Source organism: Phoca vitulina, unplaced genomic scaffold (genome assembly GCF_004348235.1).
Source record: "Phoca vitulina isolate PV1807 unplaced genomic scaffold, GSC_HSeal_1.0 scaffold21, whole genome shotgun sequence".
Lineage (NCBI taxonomy): Eukaryota > Metazoa > Chordata > Mammalia > Carnivora > Phocidae > Phoca > Phoca vitulina.
In genome coordinates, this window is record NW_022589724.1 from 25,209,823 (window position 1) to 25,228,435 (window position 18,613).

The 18,613-nt window shown below is 46.2% G+C and overlaps 1 protein-coding gene across 6 annotated transcripts in view; it reads left to right on the forward strand.

Moving 5' to 3' along the window:
• Positions 1-18,613, forward strand: part of RALGPS1 (Ral GEF with PH domain and SH3 binding motif 1) — a 275,705-nt gene that overhangs the window by 53,057 nt on the left and 204,035 nt on the right. For 5 of the 6 annotated variants that reach the window (XM_032418855.1, XM_032418857.1, XM_032418856.1 and 2 more), the window contains 2 exons: positions 324-431; positions 9,292-9,342. In XM_032418855.1, the coding sequence (XP_032274746.1) occupies positions 324-431; positions 9,292-9,342 (159 nt within the window). The remainder of the gene's footprint in view (positions 1-323; positions 432-9,291; positions 9,343-18,613) is intronic. The other variant, XM_032418858.1, reaches the window with a different exon arrangement.

Here is an 18,613-nt window from a genome sequence, read left to right on the forward strand (position 1 = left end):
TCAAGTAGACGCGAAACCAGGTTCACCTCCTAGTTCTTCGGTTTCCTGGCTGTGATACCTTGGGGGAGGCGGCCTTGCCTCTGCTTCCTTATCTGTAAAGCGGGAATAAGAATAGCATGTCCTCAGTCCTTACGAGAATTAAACAAGAGCATGTGTATGAAGTGCCTCGCCCGGTGCCTGGAACAGGGTAAGGCAGCGAGCAGTAGGAGCTTTTCTCACTGTACGGTGCTGTCTCTCCTGCGTCTGCGGGCTGGGTGTGGGAGTCAGCGAGTCTGCAGTCAGCCCGACTGCTCAGGCGGCCCCTCTCTCCCTGTCCTCCACAGGGCAGCAGCAGCTCAGACTCTCTGGAGGGCCAGAGCTGCGACTATGCCAGCAAGAGCTACGATGCCGTTGTCTTCGATGTCTTGAAAGTGAGTCCCGAGGAGTTTGCTGTAAGTAACGGAACTGATGTGAGCGTCTGGGCACTGAAACAGGGTGCGACGGGGGGTAGCAAACACCGGTTGGAAACAACCCATGTGCCCAACAGTAGGGACTCTGGGATATAATATTCTTTATGAAATACTAAGCAGCATTAAAAAGGATGCCATCAATCTAGAATTAACCACCTTGGAAGTCATGCACACTATATTCGAATATTAAGTGAAAGGAGCAAGTTGCAGCACCATTAATAGAGAACAGTGCCATTTTTAAAAAGCACGTGCAATGCACACATATTTATATTTGCAGAAGAGGAGGTCTAGGTTTGATGTTTACAAGTTCATAACTATCTGGATATAAATAGCCAAACATTATTTACTGTAACTTCTGGTTGTAGGATTCTAGTTAATTGGAATTTAATTTGTCTTCTTTTTGTTTCTTTTTGTTTAATTTCTACATTTTTACAGTGACTTTTCTATGATAGAAAATAGTATTTTGTAATAATACATTTTTTAAAAATTGTCTTTTCTTTAACCAGTGTGTTTCTGCTGGTCTGACTGAGGGCTGTTCCTTGTGGTGGAGACGCAGAGTTGGCTTCTCGGTTTGCTATGACTTGGTTTCTTCCTTTTGTGCTTTGAGGGTAGAGGAGTATATTGCCTCTGGGGTGACCTGGAGCCAGATTGCAAGCACTGTCCCAGGGCTGTAACTCTTTGCAGCACCACTGACCTGTTTCCTGCCATGCCCACTTCCTCCCTGTCCCCTTTGCTGTAACAGGTTTTGGGCCCTCCAGGGTGCTGGGGGAGCTAACTGGGCCATATCTCAGCCTTCTACCACTGCCGGCCCCCACATTTATTTTGTGCCATGCTGAGCCTGGCATCACCTCCTTCAGTGTAGCCAGTGGGTCAGTTAACAACTTGTGTGAAACTCTCTGGCAGCTGCCTCGTATGAGAATGAGACCCTGCGTTCCTCCCAAGGCCTCCAGGGCCCCCTGTGGTCTGGCCAAGTCTCCTCTCCTGCCCCCATCTCTGTGCTCCCCAGCTATACCTTGGCTCCCTTTTTCTAACCCAGACTCACCCAGCATCCCCCTGCTGCAGCGCCCTGCGCTTCTCTTCCTTCACTCCTGCTGGCTCTTCTCCACGTGTCTGTCTCTGTCCTTGGGCTAAAGTGGCATCTTTCCATCACTCTCTTTTCCCTTACCCTGCTCTAGTTTCTTCATATTTCTTATTACTACCCAACGTTACATTATATAATAATATTTTTTTGTGATATATCTCCTCTGGAATAGAAACTCTTTAAGGACAGGAACTTTATCTGACTTGTTCATTGCTTTTTCCCCAGTGCCCAGAATGGTGCCTCGCTCATAGTAGGTACTCAATGAATACATGTAGGCTGAAAGAATTCCGTCTTCAGAATAACCCGATGAAGCAGATTATTAGCTCCCGATTTTCTAATAAAGAAGTGAAGAATCTAAGAGATTAATTTTTTTTTGCCTGGATCATATAGCCAGGTATGGGCAGAGCCAGGTCTAAAACCTTCATCTCCTGATTATTCACCTAATGCTGGATGGTCATATTAAGGGCAGCTCCCATTTTTGAAAACCTGCCATGTCTAGGTTGTTGTTGTTTATTTTTTTTAAGACTTTATTTATTTTATTTGTCAGAGAGAGAGAAAGAGAGAGAAAGCCAGCACAAGCAGGGGGAGTGGCAGGCAGAGAGAGAAGCAGGCTCCCTGTTGAGCAAGGAGCCCAATGCAGGACTCAATCCCAGGACCCTGGGATCATGACCTAAGCTAAAGGCAGACGCTTAACTGACCAAGCCACCCACACGTCCCCCATGTCTAGGTCTTATGCTAAGTGCTTTACATGCATTATCTAATTTACTTCTCACATCAGCCTGATAAATTAGGTATATTTATTATTGCCAATTTACTGATGAGCAAGTCAGTGCTTAAAGAGGAAAATTACTTCTTCACACAGAGAGTAAGTGGCACTGTCTATCTGGGATTTAAAACCAAGGCTGGCATTCTAGACCAATACTGTTCCAACAGGAATATAATCTGAATCACATGTGCAATTTTATTTAATTAATTAATTATTAAAATTTTTTTAATTCCAGTATGGTTAACATATAGTGTTATATTAGTTTCAAGTGTATAATATAGTGATTCAACCGTTCCATATATTGCTTAGTAAGGTCATCATGATAAGTGTACTCTTTAATCCCCTTCAGCTGTTCCTCCCATCCCCCCACCCAACTATCCTCTGGTAACCATCAGTTCTCTGTAGTTCAGAGTCTGTTTTTTGCTTTGTCTCTTTTTTTTCCTTTGTTTGTTTTGTTTCTTAAATTCCACATATGAATGAAATCCTGGTATTTGTCTTTCTCTAACTTACTTTGCTTAGCATTATACCCTCTAGATCATCCATGTTGTTGCAAATGGCAAGATTTTATTCTTTGTTATGGCTGAATAGTATTCCTTGTGTATTTATACTACATGTTCTTTATCCAATGGACACTTGGGCTATTTCTTTAATTTGGCTATTGTAAATAATGCTGCTATAAACAGAGGGGTGAACATAACCTTTCTAATTAGTATTTTCATATTTTTTGGGTAAATACACAGTGGTGTAATTACTGGATTGTAGGGTAGTTCTATTTTTAATTTTTTGAGGAACCTCCATTGTCTTCCACAGTGGCTGAATGAGTTTACATTCCCACCAACAGAGCAAGAGAGTTCCTTTTACTCCATATCCTTGCCAACACTGGTCATTTCTTGTGTTTTTGATTTTAGCCATTCTGAAAGGTGTGGGGTGATAGCTCATTGTGGTTTTGATTTGTATTTCCCTGTTGATGAGGAATATTGAGCATCTTTTCATGTGTCTGTTGACCATCTGGATGTCTTCTTTGGAGAAAGTCTGCTCATGTCTTCTACCCATTTTTAAATTGGATTATTTGGTTTTTTGGTATTGAGTTATATCAGTTCTTTATGTATTTTGGATACTAACCCTTTATTGAATATGCCACTTGCAAATATCTTCTCTCATTCAGTAAGTTGTCTCTTAGTTTTGTAGATTTTTTTTTTTTTCTCTGCAGAAGCTTTTTATTTTGTTATAGTCCCAATAGTTTATTTTTGCTTTTGTTTCCCTTGCCTCACAAGACATATCTAGAAAAATGTTGCTACAGCTGATGTCAGAGATCTACAGCTAGATCTCCATCCTTCTACTCCGCAGTATGCTGAAAGCAAAGTAAAAAGCAATGCTGGAACTTTATCAGTAGATCATGGACATCTTTCTAGGTCCATATATGTAGATTTAATTCTCTTTTTTTAAAGATTTATTTATTTGAGAGAGAAAGAGAAAGAGAGAGAGAGTATACACATGCACAAGCAGGGGAGGGGCAGAGGGAGAGGGAGAGAAAATTCCAAGCAGACTCCCCACTGAGCATGGAGCCCAACTCAGAGTCTCATGACCCTGAGATCATGACCTCAGCTGAAATCAAGAGTCAGACACCTAATCGACTGAGACACCCAAGAGCCCCTTTAATTCTCTATTTTTAATAGCTGCATAATATTCCAGAGTCTGGATATACCATAATTTTTTTTTTCAATAAGTCCCTTTTCATGGTCTCTTAATGTTGTTTCCAGATTTTTCCTGCTGCGAATAATGGTGCAGTAAACATGTATTTTTCTATCTGTATCTAAATGTAGATCTCTGTATAAAGTCTCCTTATGTACCAGTGCTCTTCTCTCTGTAGGTGTGGGGATTGTTGTGTCAACAGTATGCTCATTTCACTTTTTAGGAGATAAGATCTAAGTGCGATGCCTGATCTTGTATCAAGAAAAAATTGCTATAAAAAACAGTATTGGGATATTTAGCAAATTTTGAATGCAGACTGTAATATTAGATGATACTATTATAACAATGATAAGTTTTCTGAATGTAATAATTTTATCATTATGTAAGAGCACAACCTTGTTCTTGGGAAATAACATGCTGAAGGATTTAGGGGTGAAGAGTCATGATATCTGCATCTTATTCTTGAGTGGTTCCGAAAAAAATGTGTATGTATAATTATATACATGGAGATAAAGCAAATGAGGCAAGATGTTAATTAGTGAAGCTAGGTGAAAGGTTATAGAATTCATCATACTATTCTTGCAACTTTTTATAAGTTTCGCTTTTTAAAAAAATCCAGTTAAAGAACTTTTTTAATGGGTTACTGCCAGATTGTTTCCCAAAAAGAACAGAGCAATCTCTAGTCCTGTTGCTCCTGATGGCACTGATGGAGGACAAATGGCATCTTCCTGTTTAATTTGCATTTCCTTGACTATGATTCTAAATTTGCCAGACACATGGTTCCTGTGGCTCTCGGAGTAGAAGTAGGAGTGTATCTTTGGAGCTGATTGCCTTTTGTTCCGTGAGCCCTCCTGGTCATGTATTGGTGGAGTGATCTAAATGCAAATTTAAAGATATCTTCTGTTATAAAATATGCCACTGATTTGCCAACAGCTTCTTTTGTTTGTTTATTTGGGGGTTGAGAGCCTTTATATAAGGTTGTGGCTGGGAAGAGGGAATTTAGTCACCAGTGTTAGAGAACACTACTTTCAACATAGGCAGAAAACCTTTTTTGTTTCCTTTTTGGCTAAGTGGCTTTCATTTATTCACATAGAAACACCTCTTTCTTTAGGGCCGTATTGTGAAGTACCTCTATAGGTCTCTCCATTCTGAAGAATTCACCTCAACAGAAATGTTTTGTAATATGTGGAGATTAGCCATTTCCCTAAAAAGCCTGGATTTTTAGGGGGCCCTGGACTAGGAGAAGGAGGAGATGGGAGAAGAAGTTAGGATTAAGGAAGGCATCGCCAGGGTGACTGGCTTCATTGGGCATCCTGTGTTAAGGCTCTATTTCCCAAGATAAGGAGAAGCCGTTGAGAGACTTGTTCATGAGTGTGCGCCTCAGTCCTGGCATGTGTGCCTCACTGGGGTGGGTTTGCTGATTTCGTTCGTTCGTTCATTTGTTCGTTCACTCGTTCATTGTTTTTACTTAAATTCCAGTTAGTTACCATACAGGGTGATGTTAGTTTCAGGTGTACAATGTAGAGATTTAACACTTGCATGCATCGTCCCGTGCTCATCACGACAAGTGCTGCTTGTAGACAAGATGGTCCTATTTCTGTGGAGGCTGCACCACACCCGTAGGAAGTGCCCTTTCTCTCCAGGAAGCCGGGTCCTCTCCCCTGCAGGCAGGGTCTCCTGAGGCTGAGAGCCACAGTGAAGGGGGACAGGACCTGACTTCCCTCAAGCTCCCACCCCTACCCACACCCTCCCTTTCTGGTAAAACTGCCTGCTTTGGAGTGCCCACATTTCCTGGGAAGGACTGCTCATCAGCAACCTTTCCATGTGTGTTTGGCTTTGTAGTAAAATGACATGAAATTTATAATCTGATGATTTTACCTATGTATTGACATATTCTTGTTCTGGACTCTGCATCTTTTTTGGTGAGAATTGAGAGGATAGAAATGGGAGAGAATCTTCTGAAAACCCTCAGATTGTGTGTTTGGGACCAGCCAGTCTATTTTAAGTTTGGAGACCTCTGTTGTTGTTTATTTTGAATAAAACACCTGAATATGTTTTCTGACTTAGGGGCTGAGCAGGGATTAGGATACTTGAAACTTGGACCATCCAAAAAAATGTGAAATGTAAAGCCACTATTTTAATAAATCATTTGGAAATTCAGTAGCAAACCCTAGAAGTGATGGCAGGATGGAGAGGAAGCTTTCTCATTTTCACATTAGCAGACTTTTGGTTCTCGTCCTAAATGACATTGCAAACATCCTGCTAGTTCTCCCAGATAGGGAGTTAACTTGAGCCTCGGAAGAGATTTCAAAGGCCCACTGAGCTTTCAGTGTGAATCTCCTGTTTTCACAAGGCCTTTCTGTTCCCCAGGATGGCAGAATTAATCCAAATGTGAGGGGACTTGGCTAGCAATCACCATGGGTCTGGCAGGAGAAATGCCAGTGTGTTTGCACTGCCTGGGACATAGCTCTGGGCCAGACACATAGACCTGCGGGGCCTCGTGGCCTCAGTCATCCCTCGATGCCCAGATTACGAGGACCAGATCCACCTTGTGCTGCTGTCCACTGCCCCCTTGCCACTGGTGGGTAGACCCAGAGGTGGAGGGGCTCGGTTCCCAAGTGTTTCTTTATTCTTGGTGCCTTTGCTGTCTCTCTGCTGAGCTTCCGTAGGGGCAGCACTGGCCCGTTGGAGGGGACAAAGAGGCTCTCCACAGAAGCCACCTGCTTATTTCCCTCTCCCGCTCAGCCCTGAGGATGGTATGCTTTGGCCTGCATCCTGTGCTTCTCAGGAATCCAGTGGTCTTGGACCACCTTTAAATTATGCCAAGAGGCAACCACAATTCTGCACCTTAGCCCTGGACTGTGGTTACACTTGACATACTGTGTGTGTTGCCATTTTTCCAATGTATTTTTTTTTAAAAGATTTTATTTATTTTTTGATAGAGAAAGACACAGCGAGAGAGGGAACACAAGCAGGGGGAGTGGGAGAGGGAGAAGCAGGCTTCCCGCGGAGCAGGGAGCCCGATGCGGGGCTCGATCCCAGGACCCTGGGATCATGACCTGAGCCGAAGGCAGACGCTTAACGACTGAGCCACCCAGGCGCTCCTTTCCAATGTATTCTTGACATGAGGCTTTTTCATGACTATTTGTTGACTTAAGTAACAGCCTCCTTTAAGAGGAACTTTGATGCTTGAATATTCAAACAAATTAACAGTTTCCTTATTTCTTAGCTCATGTTTTGGCCAGGAACCATAAGTTCACATGCCAATACATGAGCTCATCTTTGTGACTTCACATATATGTGACATATAAGTGTAAATATATAAACACACGTGCACACAGTTGATGCTTGAGTACACAGGTTTGTACTGTGTGGGTCCACTTACATGCAGGTGTTTTTTTGTTTTTTTTTTTTTATAAATACAGTACTGTAAATGCGTTTTCCCTTCCGTATGATTTTCTTAATAACATTTGCTTTTCTCTAGATTACCTTTCTGTAAGAGTACAGTTTATAATTCATCTAACAAACAAAATGTATTAATCAACTATTGATGTTATCAGTAAGGCTTCTGGTCAACAGTAGGCTGTTAATAGTTAAGTTTTGGGGGAATCAAAAGTTATATTCAGATTTGGTTTTTCTTTTTAAAGACTTATTTAGAGAGAGAGTGAGAGTGCACGAGTGGGGGAAGGGGCAGAGGGAGAGAGAGGTAGAGAGAGAAGCAGACTCCCTGCTAAGCATGGAGCCTGACATGGGGCTTGGTCTCACAGCCCTGAGATCATGACCTGAGCCGAAATCAAGAGTCGGATGCTTAACTGACTGAGCCACTCAGGCGCCCCGATATGCAGATTTTAGACCAGGGAGGGTTGGCATCCCTAACCCCCATGTTGTTCAGGGTCCACAGTATATATATATATATATATATATATATATATATGTATATAATCTTTGTGAAAATTCAAGATAGGAGGTGCAGAATGCCTGGCACCTGACAGATACTCTCTGTCTTTCTGTCTCTGTCTCTCTCTCTATATATGCACATGCATAGATGTGCTCTCTCTATATGCATGTATATACGTATGTATATACACATACGCATATCTCGAGACAGCACCTGTCAGATGCCTGGCATTCTGCACTTCTTCTCTTGAATTTTCCCAAGGATCCTATATAAGATAAGGATTATTGTCACCATTTCCTAGATATGGAACCTGAGACTGGGAGAGGTTAAACCAAGTGTCAAAGAGCATATTAACTGTTAAGTGGTGGTATCCAGACACACACCCAAGCCCTGATGATTCCAGAGCCCCCGTTCGTTCCACTACATCACATCCTCCCCTTTGACATGTGTGCCTATGGGCAGGGTGTCTTCTTGAGTTAGGAGGCATCCAAATGCCCTTGGCTCTCCTTTCCCTGGCCTATCACAGAGGTGTCTATTAACTGACACCTGGCATCCCAGGTGACATATAGAAATGGGCAGATCATGCAAAGTCGGCTCAGTGCATGCCTTGGCCTGCAAAGATTGTCAGCAATGGTGCTTTCTCTTATTGTCACCCGATGAGCAGCTAATAATGGGAACAGCCTTTAACTAGATGTGTGTTTTCTTTGTTTACAACATTAGTGCTTCGCAAGCTAGCTGTGGTAAAGGGCCAGTTGTTTTTCATTTTCCATCGTTGAGGACTGATACTTAAAAAAAATACAGTAAAAACATTGTGGCAATTTGTTATAAAAGTTCCCAAATGCTTGCTCTCGAATTTTGTAGTTATCTCCTTATGGGCTGGTGGAGTAAATAGTTTGCGGTCCAGCATGGGTCCACGGATGCATCTCGAGTAGCACTCTACTGTATAATTTAGAGGAGACTTAGACTTCAGAAGAAATACACAATTTCTATAAGCCACAATTTTTTTAAAATTTAAATTTAGAGTAATAGATAGTGTCTCTGTTTAGCATTCTAATTTTTAATATTGTGTCTACAACTTTTTTAAATTATAAAAGTAATTCATGCTTGAAACAAAAACTCTAATAGTACAAAAATATCCAAACTAGAAATGTTCCCCTTAATCTTAGTCCCGCCCTCCAAATGACTATCATCAATTCTTAAATTGGGAGTTTGTCTCACATTAAAGAAAGAAGGGTGTAGGGTCAAGATTTACGAAGGGGGAAGGGATGGGAGAGGCATTTTAGGAATTTTTTATTCCATTCTTTCTTGATTTTTATTTCAAGGGAGAATGTGTTATTACTCTGTATGGATTCAAAGTTACCTTTGACTTCCAGTATATTCTAACACTGATTCTCTTTTGTTGCAGAGCCAGATCACGTTAATGGACATACCCGTGTTTAAAGCCATCCAGCCGGAGGTCTGTACTTTGTCCTTTAAATTGTTCTAAACACTGTGGCTGGGAGGAAATGATTTAGTCAGCCATGTCTGAGCGACTCTTGGTTTCTCTCTTGAAGTCTCTATAAACACATTAGTGATTTAAGCCCCTATTAAAGAGTGCATCCAGGAGCTTCTCATTCTTGATGGTGCTCATTCTTTGTGCCCGGTGTTTGGGGTCTGCAGAGACTATCACTGTGTCTGGCCCACCCTGGCAGGGCTGGGGGCAGTTGGTGCCCGCGGCCTCCATACCTGAGCCAGGCCTTCCCACACTGATTCTTTTTTCCCAGGCTCCTCCTGTTGAGAATGGTCCCTGTCAAGAACGGGATGTGAGGGAACATTTTCCTGGAGAGCTTTCTTTTTGTTGATCCCAAATTCTGGTGGTTGCCTTGTTTCTGATTTTGAAACCAGTTTCCACAGCAAAACATACACATATTTACATTAAGAGCATATGTACATTTTTAGAAACAGCATATTCAATAGAGAGAAAAAAGTTGGTTTTGGGGTCTTTAAAAATATCCTGGAAATGTTTAGTAGTTGATAACAAGGCTTTAGAGTTGTTTTAGTCAGGGTTCTTTTTTTGTTGGCTAGTAATAGAAATCCATTTTGAAGTAGCTGGATAGGCAGAAGAGGAGTTTATTACGGGGATAAAGGGGCACTTTATGGAATCCATGAGCGTGGAGTTCAGGTGGCTGGAGAGCCAACCGAGACGCAAGCGGTCTCTGCCTCTTGTCTCTGCTTTTTCCTCTCTTCCACTCTCCTCCGTTCTTTCCTGTCTGTTCGCATGGTCCAACCTGGCCTCTCCGAAGGGCTCGAATTTACATGATCCTCCTTTAGGCCACCTTCCAGACTGAGACCAGCAGCTCTCAGTCCAGCCGGGCTGAGCCACGTGACTCATGCTGCTTCATGACCTAGGCCAGGAGTATGTGGCCAAGATGAGTGAGCACAGCTGAGGGGACCCAGTCTGGTGAATGGGGTGCACATTTTAGAGAAGAGGGGTGTACATGGGGAGATACGTCAGAAAGTGTCTGCTGCAACCATGGTGTGAATTCCAGAACTCTCTTGACATGCAGCCCTTCCTCTTATAGTATGGTAGCTGTTAAGGCTTTGAGAAAAGCAGCATATTTTAATACAAAACCAGATGACAAAGGATCCAGGCCTTCTGAGAGCTGGCATCTAACCTACTGCAAATTAGGAGGAAACTAGTACTTCTAGCCGCGCTCAGCATTTGTGTGAAGACGTGGCAGTGATTTGTAGTATTGTGTGTGTGCACACGCGTGCTGTGTTCATGAGGTTTGGGGAGTGGAGCTGTGTTTGCTTTTTTGAATTGGCTGACTTCCTGTTTTTTACTGTTATCTTCTAACATGAAATTATCCATTCTTTCTAATTAAAAAAAAAAATAAAACAACTCTCTACCTCTTGGAGACTTTTAGGGGAGTATTTGTGTAATGGTTGCCTTAGTTCTCAGCTTGAAGCTCTTTGTGATCATGTACTCTGCTTAGCTTTGATCTGGAGCTGTTTAGACATTTGGATCTTTCTTTATTCTTTGTCCTGAGCATCTGGGAGAGGCCGTGAGCCCTGAATCCTGAACCTGCATGTGCCCAGGGAAGCTGGCGTGGCTGCTCAGGCTCATTGTAGGAGGGAAGATGGTGGGGAGTTCTTTAGAGGCACAGCTAGGGGCAGACCAAGGCTTTTCCCCAGGGCACTGAGGTTTGGAAGGTGCCTCATCCAAGACATACCTTGATTCAAATTGTGATAAGACATTAAGGTGGAGATGTTTTGCCTTCAAGATTTTCACTTGGAGCTGTGGTTGTAATTGTGGCTGCACGTCAGAATCACCTGGCAGCCTCTGAAACGTGGGGTGCCCGGACTCCACACTTGACCATTGGGTCTGGATCTCTGGGTCAGGGCCTGGAGCCCAGTTAGCCCCATTTTGTAGAAGGTTACCAGGTGATTCTGATACAGAGTGAGGATTGAAAACTAATTCCTTTGAGGTATCTGGAGAAACCCCAAACTTGAATGTCTTGGATCTACGTTAGCTAAAAATGGAAGAGTTTGTTCCTCACTGTCATTGTCAAAACTGTGGTTAAAAGGAGGATCCTGGGAGCTGCCCCAGCTTTTTTGCTGTTGTTATTCTTGTTAGCAGACAGAAAACTAGAGTTTTTCTTCTTGATGATGCCTGCCACATTGTGGCTGGACCACCCCAGAGTTGGAGGGACATGAATAAGGACAGTTACAAGTTTGACAAGACGTCCCAGGAAGCAGAGGCCAGCATCTGAGAGCAAGTGACCTGCACTCGCAGAAGATCAGGAAGCCTGTGGACTGGTGCTTTTCAGTGCGGCCTATGCATCAGAATCTGTAAAGAAATACAGATGCCTGGGCTCCATCCTTGGAGATGTTGATCCCATAGAGTTAGAGAGGGGCTGGGAATCTCTGTTTCAGTGAGTTGTAGTCACTGTTCTTTTTGATATGTAAATTGTCCCGTCTTTAACCAGTGGGAGCCCTTTTGTGTCACCACCTGTATCCTTTTAACACGATCCCCTTGGTTTGGTTGGCTTCCTTGCTCTTTGGCACAACGAGCTATATCAATGTTATGTTGTACAATTCCTGCTGAAGACCTGGAATCGGGTGTGTCTTTGGGGTGCTGGTTTCTTTTACTGGAGATGAATATTCAGAAACCACAATCTGGGTGAGAGGATGCTCATGAGAGGAGGTTGCAGTTGCTTTTAGGCCCTTTTGGTGGACAGGGTGAAGAAATACTTATTTTTTCAAAGGAAAAGTCATGGGGCACTTGGGTGGCTCAGTTGGTTGAGTGTCTGACTCGGTTTCTGCTCGGGTCATGATCTTGGGGTCGTGGGATCAAGCCCTGTGTCAGGCTGTGTGCTGAGCATGGAGCCTGCTTGGGATTCTCTCTCCCTCTCCCTCTGCCTGTTTGTGTGTTCTCTCTCTCTCTCTTTAAAAAAGTAATAAAAAAATAAAAGGAAAAGTCATGAGTTCATAATTAGGGTAGGTGGTGTTCTTTCTCCACATTCTTCCTTCCCTCCTCATCCTTGTCATGACTTCCCTGTGGGTGGTGTCTGTTTCTCATCCTATTGACTTTGGACTTGGCCCTGTGCCTTGGACATAAGTGACAGCATGCACGTGGTGAGTGAGAGGCATGACCAGCCCTCTTGGAACTTCCACTTGCCATGATATATGGGTAGCTCTTGCTTGTTTGGCCTGAGTCCCCAAGTGAGGATGTCATAGATGACCTGAACCGAACCCAGAGCCCGAATTCTAGCCTAACCTGGCCCCGCCCCAGTGAGCCCAGTGGAGATTGGCTGAACTGCAGCCATTTCCACCGACCCCTGAGTGTGAAATAAATATTGCTGTTGTAAGCCTTTGAGATTTGAGGGTTGTTTGTTATATCACATTATCTTGTTGACATGTGACTGATATAATGTTGATCTTTCCAACTCAAATCTAACATTACAGTGTTGTGAGCTTAATTCCCTTGATTTTCATATGATTTCTTTTACACTGACAGTTTGGGTTTCTAACAACATTAAATAATTACATTTTTGTATTATCTCATCATATATATATATGTATATATATACACGTACATACACAGTAGTTTAAAAATAATAATATCGGTGTTAATATTAACCAGCAGACTATGGATTGCAGTTTAACATTTTTTGCAGTTTTGTTTGTCTTTAGTACCTTTTCTTCTCATCTTCCCTCCCTCGTACCACTTCCATACCTACGTGGGCACCCCTTCTTGACTTCCCCAGAAGGCTTTTGGAAGCATCCGGGCAGAAGAGGAGGGTTATGCCCACTCGGTTCTGGAGTCTGCCTCCCGAGAGACCCTCTAGGAGCTTCCAGTGCCTGGAACGCCGTGGATACTCAATATTTGTTGAATGAGTGGAGAAGGAATGAATGGGAGAAGTGCGGGAGCAGGATGTTATCTGGCTGTGTTTAGGCCCATTGCCAAGGGTGGGGGGTGTACCAGTTAAGGGAACATTATTACTAGGGTGCCTGTTTTGTGGTGGAACCGCTTCCCCCCAAACAAGGGTTTTGCCTGGTGAGCTCAGCCTTTGAAGATTCAAATTTCCAAATGCTGTTGATAACTGAGGGTAGAACTGTGGCTTCTGCTTGTTTCTGCAAGGGTGACCGCAAAAGCATCGTCCCAGGGCTTAAAGGAAGCTTGGCAGACGGTGAGTTAAGGATTGGCAGGGAACAAGGAAAATGGAAGTTAGGAAATAAAGAACCATAACTGCCCTGTTCCCCGTTGACTAAGTGACCAATTTTATCAAACATTGGCAAGTTAATGCAGATGCAACCTCGCAGCCTAATGGCTCACAGCTGGGTTTAACTTCTACACTGTGGCCCAGAACCCGTCACCACCGTGGTGGATTCCCGGCTGCCAGGGCTCGGGGTGAAGGAGGTCTTTCTGAGGGGTCCCGGTGGTGGCAGCCTTGTGTGGTACATTTGTGGGGTCGCATTTTGTCCCCACCAGTATTCCCTCCCACATCTGTCTGTCATTATGCCCAACTCCGTCATTATGCCCAAACTCCCAGCCCATGGAACTGAAGGCCCAGCAGATTCTCAGAGGCCAGTGGAACTGTCAGAACTGGTTTTGTCATTGGTTTCGATGTCGATGGGGAGCAGCGTCAAGGGGGGATCTGCTATTCTTAGAAGGTGCTGACAATGAGCACAATCTGTGCGTTCCTCAGCCCAGGGCTCTGTCCACACTGGGCTACCAGGTCCACTCACCTGCATGGTGTTCGAGAGCAGGGACTCATCTGACAAAGCCGGGGTTGAGTCCTGGCCTCACCCTGAGGAGCTCAGACTTTGGACAAGTTACTCATTCTCTTTATGCTTCCGTTTTCTTGTGTAAAATGGGGGAAATCACAGTTTTAACCTTACAGTGGGTGTGTGAGAACTTAGTAAAGTGCCTGCAGGCTCTCAGCTCCTGATGGCTTGTGGCTGTTTGCTGTCTCTGGTGCGCAGTTGGAAGAGGCTGTGTGCATTACGGACGCGGGGCTGTGCTCAGCAGAACATTCAGCCGTGCCCGTGTGGGGGCTGCTGGCCCTGAGGATGCAGTGCTTTGAATAGCGGAGTGGGTAAGAGCCTTCTTCCTGGAATCCTTGAGGTCTGAGTTCACATCCTGGTGCCCGGATGGCCTTCGTGAAGCTGAGGTCTAGATGAGGACTCACACCGTGGTGCCCCAGGACCCTGCGGACATTGCTGGGGAGAGTCGCTCTGCCTTGGAGTTGGCACATTGGCACTGAGCCTTGAAGGCTGAAAGCGGTTGTATTTTTTGGGTGGTTTGGGGAAGGGGATAGGAGTTAGGAAGGGCATTTCAGGCAGAGTGAATAACTCATTGAAAAGGCAGATAATATATTCAGCGAGATTTAACACTACTTTTGGTGCCTGGTGGCTGGGGAGAAGAAAAGGCGAGCTTGCTGCTCTCTCGGTTCTGTGCTCCTCGGCGCACGGGGATGCGTTGCCATTGCTAGGAATGTGAGCATAACAAGGGCTTACCAGAAGTCGTCATGTCATTCTTTTGCCCACTGACAGCTGGGGGCATGCAGGGTCCCAGAGGCACGGGGATGGGTGTCTAGTGGGCCTGAGTATGAAGGAAACGAGCCTTAGTGCTACCAAGTTCAGTGACATGGAAAGCTTCTCTGTGTGCCTGTGTTTTTCCCAGTTTTTGCTGCCATCCCCACTGCCAGAGTCCCCAGTAGTGACTGACCTTCACTCGCTCACTCAGTCGTTCATTCATCAATCTGCTGGGCTACGTGCTGGAGAGGCACAGATGAAGGGGTCACGGGGGTGGGCACAATCCAGTGAGAGGGAGGAACAGCTATGTGAACATACAGTAGACAGGAGGTATTTGGGGGATGCAGAGACGTCAAGGAGAGCTGGGGGGAGGGATGGGCAGGAGGCGGAGCTCTACGTTGTTGGACTTGGGGATCCACTGAAGTATTTCAGAAAGGGAATAACATGGGCAGATTGTGTTTTAGCATGTTCATTCTCGCTGTCGGAGACAGAACCAGCCGGACTCAGGAGACCGATTAGGAGCTTTGCAACAGTGTGTGTGAGGCCAGGGGGGGGCAGCCCAGGAGAGGAGGGGGCCCTGGCATTAAGCTGGTTATGAGGCTGCTGTGAGGCCTGAGACGAGAAGAAACAGGACAGAGGGGAGTGGACTGTGCGTTCAGGGAGCAGAAGGAAGGGCAGTGGGCAGAGGAGGAGGTAGGGGAAGTAGCTCCCGAGGCAGAAGGAGGCTCAGGGAGCCTGGAAGCAGAGCAGGGGCGTCGGTCATGTTTACCCTGGGGGAGGGAGGCCGGAAGGGCCGGAGAGGGCTGACGGCCTGGAAGACTCAAGAAGGACTGAGGGACCAGAGGTCGAGCAGGGGGCAAAGCGCAGATTTGGGTTGGAGTCAGAGAACGAGCTGGAGGCCAGGAGGTCATCGAGGGAGAATGATGGCAGAGTGCAGGGTCTGTGAGTTGGGGTGGCTCTGGACACTGTGCTTGGCAGGAGCTGTAGTGGGAGGACAATGAAGGTCTCTCCTGGAGGAGGCAGGGGTATGGTGTGACCCAGGGATGAGAGGGCACACCAGCCAGTTTAGTGACGTCCCTCGAGATGACAGCAGGAGAGTGAGAGGAGGAGACCATGGGCCAGAGCCAAAGGCAAGGGTGCTGACAGCAACACAGAGGGGGGATGGAGGTGCCAGGAGGTAGCCTGGGCTCCCCCAGAAGACAGCTGAGCGCCTAGACTGGGAGCTGCCTGAGGTAAGGGACTAGAGTATCACCAGCACTTGCCACCAGGCTTCAGGGCTCAGGCCAGGAGCTCAGTGTTAGCGGAAGGCAGGCAAGGGCTGGTCTCGGTGGGCTTGCAGTCCTCTGCTGTCCTCACTGTGCCCCCGGAGGGCAGCTGGGGCTTAGAGAGAAAGGCAGATGGCTTAGAATGAAGGAGGGAGCAGCATTCATGAATGTTTTGGGGCAAAGAGGCTTTCTCCAGAGGGCTTTTGCATCCCTGCGGGGCACTTAACTCTAGAGAGATTTGGCTTCACCCTTCCTGCCTCAGGGCTTGAGGCCTCTGCACGTGACTCAACCAGCATCTGTTGGTTTGCTGAAGGGCTGGCTTGCCGAAGGGCTGGCCTGCAGGAATGGAAGACTCCCTGCTGAAGTACACCATTTCCTCTGGGCCACATGACACGTTGCAGTGCAGGAAAACACTGCCTGTGGGTTCAGGAACCTGACCCTCTGGCCTTTTGTCTGGATGCCGGGTTGCCTGCTCTGAAGAAGCGGGCATTCCAGAAAGCCGAGGTCAGTGTTGGATGTCAGACAAACCCTGTGTGTCTTTGCTGCTCCTTGGAATCACAGCGTTTGGCCCTAGGAGAAGGGAAGCTCATTGCCAGCAGGCAGTTATTTGTGAAGAGATCGGTTTCGATGACATCATTAAAACCCCTCTCTCAGGTCACATGCTGGGCAGTTTTCTCAGACCACTACCCCAGCCTAGCCTGAGCCTCTGCCACCTCTCCTCTGATCACATCTCCTCACACTTCATCCTGTTTCCCAAGCTCCTTGCTGTATCCAGACACATCTTTCCAAAGCCACCGTCTGACCCTGTCCTGCCTAGAACCCTCTGAGGCTCCCCACTGCTCCTCGGATGCACACCTCTACCCTGCCGGCCAGGCGGCAGGCAGTGTGAGGGGCCAGCAGCAGACCTCCCAGCCTCAGCCAGCCCAAGCCTGCTGCTCTGTGCCGCTCACAGCCTCCCCAGTGGTGTCCCCCCAACCCCCATCGCAGAGGTGGAGCCCGCAGCTGGGAGCACTAGACTGGGAGTCGTGCACGTTCCCCTCATGCTCACCATACTGTCTCCCACTTGCCATGCGTAGCACTTCTCACCGTTGTGCTGAAATGTCATGACTTTTAAAAGTTTGAATAATTAGTTCTTTCCAGTCTGTCTGCCTCCTTGGTTATAAACTCCATGGACGCGGGGATCATGCCGATGCTCTTCCCTCCATATCCTGTGACCCAGCACAGTGCCCCATCCTGATGTTATTTATTGAATACATTTAGGATGTGGCAGTGATAATAATGGTAATATCTCATTGAATCGTCCTCACTTCGGTGCTGCAGTCCCTCCCTTGGTTCAAAAAACTGAGTTAGGTCGTAGGGGGTGGTCCAGGTGCCCCCCAGTGGGGGCCAAGACGTGGGGCGGGTGGCTCCCCGCGTAAGGCTCGCCGGCACTGATGTTCGCCCCGGAAGCCTGAGCAGCCGCCTCTCTCATCTGTGACTGCTCTGAGTTTGCATTTGTTCCTTGCTTCTCATTTCCCAGTAGCTGCCCTCCCCATTGTAATGACTTCTTGTCACAATGGAAACAAGTGGAAAAGGCTTCCCCCCAACTCCACTCATGATGGAGGGAGGGGTTGGAGTCCCTCCCTGAGCCCCAGGAAAACACTTGTCTGAAGGGTGGGGAGAGCCGCCGGGACAGGAGTCAGGTCTGGCTGCAGACATAAGCCAGCAGCGTATTTGATCCAATGAAACCAGCACTTTGCACCTTCCAGACTCATTTTTTCTCCCTTCTTGGGTGTGGATATGACAATAGTGCTGGTTAGAAACCAAATTTCCTTTTAAATGAATTAATAACATAAAACAGAACCTTTGGTGAACAGCTGTTTTTATCCTTGGGGATTTGGCGCCTGGTTGTGATTTTGTCTGCAAGGAAAACAAGGTTCGTGTGGACTCTGTGTTAAGAACAGCTGCATGATTCCGGGCAGTTTGATGTGACTGGAGGACCCTAAGATTCCCGGGCAGGAAGGTCTGCATTTGCACCCTGGCTCTGCTACTCTCTAGCTGTGTGATCATGCCAGGTTCCTGCATGTTTCTTTATCGGTAAAGTAGAAATGATGCCTGTCCCAGGCTGACGGCCTGGCCCATGGCAGAAACTCACAAGGTATTTCTTCTCTTTTGAGAGAAGTCAGGGATGTGGCAAGGAGGAAAGGAACAACAGTGCTAATAAGTCAGGCTAAGAAGGACCCTGGGCCAGCAATGTGTCGGGCTCTCCGAGGGAAGGACCTTCTGTGTCACTGCTGTGGTCCCTTACTCCAGGCACAGTGCCACCTTTTTTTTTTTTTTTTAATTTATTTGTTTGAGAGAGAGTGAGAGAGAGCGAGCATGGGGGGGGGGTGGAGCAGAGGGAGAGGGAGAAGCAGACTCCCCGCTGAGCATGGAGCCCAACATGAGGTTCCATCCCAGGAC